General features: G+C 59.9%; 1 protein-coding gene across 1 annotated transcript in view; it reads right to left on the bottom strand.

The window, feature by feature from the left end:
• Positions 1 to 6,609: 6,609 nt before the first annotated feature.
• SHANK3 (SH3 and multiple ankyrin repeat domains 3) overlaps positions 6,610 to 9,740 on the bottom strand; it is a 66,231-nt gene continuing 63,100 nt past the window's right edge. The window contains exon 24 of the mRNA XM_011942258.1: positions 6,610 to 9,739. Within this exon, the coding sequence (XP_011797648.1) occupies positions 8,201 to 9,739 (1,539 nt within the window). The 3' untranslated portion in view covers positions 6,610 to 8,200. The remainder of the gene's footprint in view (position 9,740) is intronic.

Here is a 9,740-nt window from a genome sequence, read left to right on the forward strand (position 1 = left end):
AATGGAGCTCAGCTCACCGAGGCTGCTGAAGAGCCTGCGGAGGGAGAGGGGTCAGCGCCAGGTGAGGGGCGCACAGCCAAGGGGGGACGGGCGGAAGGGAGCGGGCAGGGTCCAGGAAGAAAGGGGCTGGGGCTGGGGCTGGGGCTGGCGGGAGTAGCCCGGCCAGAGGAAGAAATAAGGGTGGGATCCTATGGTTACCCTGGCCCTTTCGTTTGGCCCCTGGGACCAGAGCCAGTGACTGGCTGGAATATGAGGAATGACTGACTGGTGGCCCCCTCCACTCCATCCAGGCTCCAAGTGCAGCCCAACCAAAAGAAAAGACAGCCTCTCATGGCAAAGGGCTGGCTTCTCCCTCCCGCCAGCCTCCGACACCGGCTCTGGGCATGGCGGGATCCACAGATGCCCTGGACGGTAAGACTTGGGCAGTACCCTTCACCGCCCACCCCCCACACAGCTCTGCTCTCATGAGAAGACCCAGGGGACCCTGGGCTAGTTCCAGGGACAGCTGAGTCGTGATAAAGGCTGGCAGCAGCACGAGGTTGAACAGGTCCGTGACACAGGAGACAGACACCAGGCAGGGCTCGTACCCGTATGGAGCAGCAGCACATGCAGGGCAGGTGTGAGGCCGTGCACACCCACAACACAAAGGCAGCCTCCTGCACAGACAGCACACAACAGCAGCAACGGTGCCCACACGCGTTACAGACACGCCGCAGTGGCAGCAGCACACACACGCAGACACGCAACACGCACACACGCAAGAACCGACGGCAGCTCACTTCCCAGCCTCACCTGACAGGACCCTAGAGCTCTAGCCCCTCCTTGGCTCTGCCGTGGTGGGAGGCCTACCTGAGGTGATAGCTCCACAGAAAACCCACTCCCATGTCCCCCCATTCCCATCCCTATGCCCACTGGGTCAGGGGAAGCCTCAAGGGGCTGTCAGTGGCACCAGAGCCTCTCACAGCCACGCAGAGCAGAGACCCAGGCAGACAGGCACAGCGTGTGGACGGCAAGAGGCATGGGATGAGCATGCTCACTTACACAGCCGGCGCTCGGGACCACGGCGCAGCTCGACAGAGCAGCCACATGCAGATGGGCAGGAGAGAGCAATGAGAGAGAGAGTTAGCCGGCCAGGCCCACGCGACCCACAGCTGCAACCACACAATGGGCAGCCAGGTGTGGAGGGAGGAACTCAGGTGCAGAGGGCCCAGCTGCTGTGGGAGGGACAAAGTTGGAGCTGCTGGTGGAGGAGAGGCGCCTGTGCAAGTCTCCAAGTGCAGGTGAACCACAAGCGTGGCCGCAGTGCTCAGCAGGTGCCTGGCGCCTGGGGGTGCTGAGCCCCTGACATCCTCTTTGGCCGGACCCCTCTCCAGTGGCCCTCTCACCCCCTCCCTGCCCCTGCCCAGGCTGAGTCCCCCCGCCACAACCTCTGTGCTGTCCTCACCACACAGCATCACCAGTGCCTGCTCCACACAGGCATGGGGCTCCCCTTAAAGCAGCTTTCGTCTTTTGTCTCCCACCTGTGGGAGGTCAGCCCTCTGTGGAGATCTGAGCTCTGTCTCTCCCACGGGACCTCATTTCTGTCCTCTCCTCAGCCTCTGTCCCTACTGCCTCCTCCCAGCTGCTCAGATCCAGAGCAGAGCTTCCTGAAGAGGCCATACTGTGCCCCCCAAAAGAAAGGGGCTTCAAGAACACCTGAGGTGGGCCTTAGCACAGGCACCAACCACCAGAATAAGCTGTCTTTGCTCCCACTGGATCTGGCCTCCATGGATCCACCTGCACAGTGAGGCAAAGTGGGGAAGCAGCCAGGGTTGGGGGGGAGTTTCCGAGGGGAGGTGCCGGGTGGTGTTAGGTCAGGGGGGTCCCCTGGGGGTGTGTGCCCAGGTGGTGGTGACTGCTGGAGGGGTTTGCCAGGGGAGACTCCGAGAGAATCACTCTGAGGGACCTGACTGGGGACACCCAGAGAGGAACAGGACCAGGAATATGCACCTGGTCTCTGCGCACCAGACCTGACACAGTGGCCCTGGCCTGGGGACCTGCATCACAGGATGGACACCTATCCTGGCCCTGCCCCTGCCCCAAGGCTTAGCTTTCAATGGAGTTGTGATGGCAGCTGTACCTGGAGTCTCAGGTGTGACTGAAGCACACTGATGAGTTGTAGGACCACAGAAGTGAAGGCAGAGGCACAGGGCGGGCGTGGGCAGCACAGCCGGGAGGCTCGGCTGGAGCCCAGAGCAGGGTCTGGGCTCCAGGAGGTCCAAGCTGGGCAGAGCAGAGTTGTGCCTGTCTGGGTAGTACTGGCAGGGGCTGAGCTGGAGACCTGGGCAGAGGGCAGGCTGGCTCCAGAGGCACCCAGGGAGCCAGAGGGCAAGAGACGTGAGGAGAGCCAGTCACACTGCTCCCACCTCCCAGAGCATGATGGAGACGTCAGGAGGCCAAGAGGAAATGCCCAAGGATGGCTGTGCCCTCCAAAGGCCCCAGGGCACAGGAGGGAGGGGCCTGGGGTCACCCATGGCCCAGGTGTCTGCTTCTCTTTCTCTTGGGGAACAGGGTACTGCCCACACCATCCCCAGGGCACAAACCCGAGCAGTCTCCATGTCTGACTTCCATGTTTCCATGGCCTCCCTGCACACCCACCGTCACTCTCAGCCATCTCGCCACCTCCCTGGCCAGGCTCCGGTGGCCGAACAGCCACACCACAGCACCTGCCAGCCTCCCAGAGAGCTTCTGGGCCACCTCCCTTCTAACACATGCTACCTCACCAGGCGCCATCACCCACGAACACCTCCAGCAGCCGCCCTGAAGAGGCTGAGTTCAGACCATGCTGAGGCCCCCACGGCCCCACGTCTTTCCACCTACATTTGAATCCTGCACTGTCTGTTTCCCAGTGACTCTCAGCCAGTGAGAGAGGTCTGGCCTTGCCACACCCTCCCCACTCCGACCTCTGCTCCGCAGTTGCCCAGGCCGTCAGCAAGACCCCACTGCTGACCTGTTCATCTGTTTCCCTTCGAGACATTCTTTCCTAGGCCTCTTCCTTCCTAGATGGATTTTTGGAGCTCCCCTCTTCTTAGTTTGCAATTTCTCCTGGGCAGCATTACCCACTCACACCGTTTGCTATGGCCAATGTGCCCAGGAATGCTACATGTAAGACCCAGACAGTCTCTGATGAGTTCAACACCTCTACTGGGGTATCCACACATGTCCCTCCATCCCTCACTCAGTGAATGGCACCCTGTCATTGCCACACACAGAGCCTGGGAGCCACCATCAGCTCCTCTCTTTACCCTACAACCAATAACCAACTCCTAACATCAACCCAGACCTCCTCTTTCCCCCTAGCCATTTCTGGATCCAGACCATTCATGGTCTCAGGCCCTTCACTCCACTTCTTACCAGTTCTCCTTGCCTCCTGGTACCCAGCACAAAGCCAGAAATATCAGATGCACTAACAAAATGCAACAATAGTACGACATGTCCCTGCCAGGCGTGCCCAACTCGGTCAGCCCACTGGGACCAACAGGTGGGAAAATGTGCACACTCCAGCCCTGGTTACTGCCTCGGGCCTTCTGCCACTGCACTCACATGGGGGAGGTCTAGGCCTGTGGCCTTTGGAAACTAGGGGCCTCATTAAGGGAACTAATTCTCAGAGGAGCACAAAACCAGACATGGGCTCTCAGGCTTCCGGTGCATCCTCTGCAGTAACATGTCTTGCTCCTCACACCCCACCTGCTTCCAGCTCCAGCTCTGATGGGCCCCAGTGTCCTATGACCCCTCCTCTGTACCTCCTTCCTACTCCCTGACCAGGCTTCAGGGATCCTGGGAACCCACCTGCCCCAGCTGCATGTGGCCTGCAGGGTCCCCACTGGCAGGCATGTGACACATTCAGTGTGGGTTTCAGTAGAGCAGGCCCTGCTTACCAGTGTGATCCGCCAAGCACACAGTGCTTTGTTCACATCCCTGACAAATACATTAGCAGGCAGGGTCTGCAGCAGGCCATTAGGGCAGGGTTTCTGGACCATTTTGAGGAACACGGGTCTTCCGTGAGATCTAGGAACAGCACACAGTGCCCTCCTCCACATGAGCTTGTCAAAGGCGACAGAAGTACTGCAGCAAATAACCTCTTTTCGTGTTTCCAAAGCTATTTTGCCATGACCTTTACCTACAAAACCAGATGTTTGAGTCCCGTGTAAAGCTAAGTACCAAGGCAGAAGTGAGCCTCGCTATGGACCTCGGACCCCGCATGGGATTCAGATCCGAGCACGGAGCCTGGAAGACAAATGGAGTTTAGAGCCAGGTGTGGGGCCAGGGTCTCAGAGACAAGTGTGAGCCTCAGACAGCTGGGGTGCCTGTGGCCAGTTGTGGGGCTCAGAGTCAGGTCTGAGTCATGCCCAAATGCAGCCTCAGAGTCAGGTGTGGGGCCCAGAGACCGAGGAGGGGCTCTGGGCAGATGAATGGTCTGTCCAGCAGGGCTAGACTTGGAACTGGGAGCACAGAGCAGGTGGACAATCTGGGATCAAGGATTCAAAAGGCCAAAGGTCCTGCACCTTCCAGAGGCAGCATGAGAGTGCCACATTCTCCAGCTTCCCCTGAAAATCAAGGTGGCCCCAGAGATGATCATTTTTCCACAGGTTACCGAGCTTTGGTTCCGTGACATACAGGACAGCTTAACTTGCCCAGAAAGTTCTCAGGCCCCAGAACACCTTGTGGCTAAAGCACATCAGGAATGAGTCATCTGTGGAGAAGGTGGGTAGGCACTCCCTTCCTCGTGGTGTCGGTCAGGGAGGAGAAGGATGGGCCTGGCAGACAAACACTGTGGAACACAAGGGGCTGGAGACACGGCTCAGGATATGGCCCTGAGGGTGACCTAGCGCCTCTGCCAGGCCTGGCCCTAGGAAGGAAAGAGTCATACCTGGATGTCAGAACCTCCCACACTTGAGACGGTTCCACCAGCAGTTTTATCCCTAAGTGAGGAGTGAGTACCAGACCCCGGCCACGAGGGGCTGCAGGACAAGTGCTGACAACAGCCGTGGTGGGCAGACAAAGGACCAGATCTGAAACAGGACCCGACTCAGACATCACCAAGTGTCCTGTGCTCCGGCCCGCTGCCTGCAGCCAGAAGCACCAGAAGTTAAGGGCCCAGGATGGGCAGTAGGGCCCCCTCCAGACGGCTGCAATTGAGCCCAGGTCTGAAGGCAAGAAGGAACACAAGAGGGTGAAAGGAAGAGTGAGCTGGAGCAGAAGGTAACACAGGCAAACTGAGAAGGAAAAGCAGGCCTGGGTGGGCCACTCAGGTGGCACCGGGTGCTGCTTATGACACACATGACCAGGAAACAGAGGGGTGAGTCTGATGCACACACCTGCCACTTCTAAGTGGAGGGAAAAAGCCCATTGTGCATCATCAGAAGGGATTTCACAACAGCAGCCCTCGATTACGGCAGCCAGAGAGCAGGGCTCATGGTCAGGCAGACCACCGTTCTGTCTGCAAGGAAACTCTGTGGTACCTCAGTTTCATTTTCTGGAACGTGGAGATTCTGTTAGGGTCCGTCTAATGGAATGGTGTGAAGACAAACTGATACGGCAGGACCGTCTCCAACACTGCATCCAACAGGCTTGTTTTCCCACAAAGGACTCTAAGACCTAGCCTAGGTGTCTGAGTGCCTGGGTGTCAGTGACAGCAGAGACGATGGCAGCTCACACCAGCGAGGGTCCACAGGCCCCAGCCCTGGGCCTGCTGGGTGCTTCACAGGTGATGCTGTGGGCAGCCTCGCGACAGCCTGTGCAGTCGGCTCACTGTAAATACACTTCACAGGGAGGAGATGGACATTCAGTGGCTGATCTAAGACTACAGCACTAAGCTGTGACCTGCTGAGCACTGACATCATGGCCCTCTGATGGCTCCAAGCCAATGACCAGCAAGGAAGTGAGTTGCTGACGCCGGTGGGGGCCGTGTCACAGTAGCATTGGTTGTTACAGGCTGTCCAGCATCTGGTTACTCCAGGGACAGCACTGGACGTCCATCTGGAGAGCCCCCGACCCTCACTCTCAGCACCTGCTGGCTAGGTGGGTGGGCCCATCCCCCTGGCTCCTGGGAGAACAGAGGACTCAAGCCCGGCCGATGACAGCCGTACGTCCCCAGACCCCAGTGATCAGTCAGGGAAAAGCAGAGGACCCACATGAACTCAATCAGAGATCAGAATTTTGCAGGAACTACTGAGTAAAAAAACAGACATCACGTAAGGGTCAGGGCTGCTGGTATGTCCTTCCCCATCCCACATCTGAGAAAGAAAAACTAACAGGGTCCTGGTGAAAGCCAGGGCCAAGGGATAAGAGAACCTTACCCCGACCAAGACAGAACGCTAAAGAGCCCTGTGGGAGGATGAACTCAGAGAAGGGGAAGTGCCAGAGGTTCCGGCTGAGGAACCCCCTGTCCCTGCCCTGCAGCTAGCTGCCTCACAGGAGAGGACAGGGCCAGTGACGAGACCTGGGCCCACCTGAGCCCAACCACAGGGGATCAACACCTGATGAGTCTGAACGCTGCGTCGGTCCTTCTGTGGGTTTTCGTCCTAAGCCACCTCCCTAGATCTCAAATCACAAAAGACAGCATTTGCATTTTGCTTTGTTCTTTCATCCATTTAACAAATGTTTATTGAAGGCCTGAACCAGGCCAGGCACTGTGCTATGCACTTTTTAAAATAGCTTTGATTTTCATCAAGACCAAGAGGCAGAGAGGAGCGGAGGGAGAAGCAGACAGGGAAGATGGGGGTCTGGTCCGGTGTGGGTCGGGAGACCCCAGCCTCACGGGTCTGGTCCTGCACAGAGGCCCAGGACCAGGCTGCTCACTCTGATTATAACACCCATTCTACGGGAACCTGCAACACCGCAATGCTGGGAAGAAGGCTTTCTAGTCTGGCTGGGAGTTAGAAGAGGCTCAAAGGAGAGAGGACCCCAGAGCAAAAATTCCCCAGGATGACAGGAGCTGGAGGCAGCATCCCGGGACTTTAGGAGAGGCCTCGTGAGCTTCCCAAGCTCCCACTTGTCTTTTGAATCCTGAACTAAAGAAGGCAGAATGGCCAGGCCTTTGTAAGACCTGTGAAGTCCTTAAGTTCTGAACACGTTGCTATGCTGTGAACTCTGTCCTCCAAGGCTGACAGTACAGGGCCCACTAGGTTGGTCTTCCGGGAGGCAAGGAGGAGGAGTCAAGAGGTGGCATCCACATTCCCCACCCCCAGACCCAAAGAGGGGAGGGGAGACCTAGGGGCACAGAAGGCAAAAGCAGCTTTAAAAAGGCAGACAAGGGGGCGGCTGGGGGATGACCAGCTCTGCCAGCAGCATCCATGCAGCCCCTGGGCCTGAAGGGCTCCTCTTTGGAAGGAGCCTTGGGAGTCGGGTCCTCAAGGAAAGACCTACGGGATCAGCCCAGGGCTCTGGCAGCTGTGACAGCCTCAGCAGCAAGCCAGGCCCCTGCTCAGATCCTTCTGGGTAGGGGCAGGACAGACAGGGAAGTGATGAGAAGAAGGCAAGAGGGCAGATGGAGTGCAGGGAGATGGCGTGACTTCCATCTATCTTCTTACTGCACTTTAGAAATGACACACGGGAATCCATGTTTAAGGGATTCTAAGGTGGTGCCAAGAGACAAATGTTTCTAGGATGGGAAACAAAGTTAGTGGCAGATCCCCCAAAAGAAAAGGAGTCCATGTGCTCCAAGCCGCCAAAGGAAGCAAGGCAGGAGGCAGCTCTAAGGCAGAGGGTATCAGCCACGCTGGGCAGCCACATGGCCACAGAGGATGGGAGGAGGGAGACGCACCTCCAAGGTAAAACACAAAACAAGCCTTAATGGTAAAGACAGCCTGCGTCAGGAGCCAGACAGAGAACCCACAGGAATCCCCGGGGCCAAGAGCCTCCAGGAGGGCCATGGAGACTCATGCCCAACCTGAGTCTCTGAGGGAAGCCCAGCTCCCACTTCTGGCACCAACAGGGACACAGTGAGCACCAACCCTGATGTGTCAGACGCCCAGAGGAACCTCCTCTCTCAGGCAGGCCAGGCAAGACCGGATTCAGGGGTGGATGGTGGGGGTGGGTTGGGGGTTGCCGCAGAAGGAATGGAACAGAACGAGGAGGAACAGGAGAGCCAGAGAACAGACAAGAGGAAGGACAGAGGGGGCCACGGACAAGGCACGGATCCCTCCCCACACCGCCCTGCTCACCGAGCTGCTGCGATGGGCGACTTCTTGGCAGGGTCCAGCAGGCTGCCCAGGCCACCAACGGGTTCCTCCCCCAGGGAACGCGTGTCTTTGTTCAGCTGCTGCAGGCGGGAGCTGAGCTCACTGATCACAGTTGGTTTGTCGTCTTCAGGCCCAGGGAGCCCCCGGCTCTCCACGGGGTCCCCCCATAGCTTGGACCTTCTCTGGAAGAGGTAGCGGGGACGGGCAGGCCCGGCGGCAGAGGCCAGCCCGGCGGAGGCGGCGTGGTGCTGCTGGGCCATGAGCTCGCTGTCCGAGGACTGCTTCAGCAGCGGGTCCCTGAAGGTCACCGGCCCCTTCCCCAGCGGGGACTTGAGCTTAGGCTTCGGAGGCACTGGCGGCTTCTCGAGTAGAAAAGTGTGTCCGTCGGCGAAGGAGGTGTGGGTGTCGGCGAGCTCCCCGCTCTCCGAGCTCAAGGTGGACATGCTGGACACCGTGGAGATGGTGCTTGTGGTCTCCAGGTGGGGGTCGCTGGAGCTGCGCGTGTCAGCCTCCTCCACCCCAGAGTCGGCTGCAGACTCAGGGGCAGGGGGTGGCTCACTGCTGGGCTTCCCTGAGGCCGGGCTGGGCACCGTGGTGGGCGAGGGGCCCGGGCCAGCGAGTGGGGTGGCCAGCAGGACCCCGTTGGCAAACTCTTCAGGGGGTGGCACCAACCCAATTCGGGCCAGCTCCTCCCTGGTCTCCTCATCGCTGGACGACAGCTGGGCGGGTGGCAGGTTCACAGCAAACACCAGCTCCGGCTCTTCCTCTGAGCTGCCCTGGCCTGGCCCGGGGTCTGCTGGGGTGCCGCCAGGGGGCTGGGCCCGGGGGCTGGGCAGGGGCTCTGCCACAGCTGCTGACTGCATGGGGGCCGGGGCCAACTCCGGGGTGCCCGGGCGCTCCTCTTCGGCCCCCGCCAGCCTGCTGGGCTCCTGCCCGTTGCTGGTGGCGTGCACAACAATGAGGCCAGCTGGCCGCTGCAGGGATGTGTCCAGGACGCTGAGGATCATGGACTTCTTGTCCTCGGGTGACTTCCGCTCCTCCCGGGGGGCCTTCTCCGCCTCCCTGCGAGCAGGCACAGGAATCCAGGCCGGGCTCCGCGGGGAGAAGGCCGGGGAAGCCAGGGACCCTCGCTCTGGGTCCCGGGCCTGTACATCCACAAACAGGGGTCCGGGGCGGTCGGCATCGGGGCTGTGCACGGGTGTCGGGGACCGGGAGGGCGCCTGGGAGGCCAGAGCCCGCTCTCGGGCAGCCAGGGCGAGGGCCAGGGGTGAGCTGGGGTCCAGGGGTTTGCCGGTGAGTGGGTGGATGAAGGTGGAGCCCGAGGGCCCGAGGCTCGGGCCGCTGACCAATGGCTTCAGAGCAGACACCGGGGAGGGCAACAGCAGGTCGCGGCCGGCGGTGGGGCCAGTCCCCAGGAGGCGCTCGTCGATGGAGCGGGAGGGCTGTAGGGATGGCAGGTCCGCGCTGGGGGCGCTGCCCTCGATGGCGCCCACGGACAGGAACACAGTGGAGCGGCGC

The sequence above is a fragment of the Colobus angolensis genome, unplaced genomic scaffold (assembly GCF_000951035.1).
Source record: "Colobus angolensis palliatus isolate OR3802 unplaced genomic scaffold, Cang.pa_1.0 Scaffold208, whole genome shotgun sequence".
In the NCBI taxonomy this organism is placed as follows: domain Eukaryota; kingdom Metazoa; phylum Chordata; class Mammalia; order Primates; family Cercopithecidae; genus Colobus; species Colobus angolensis.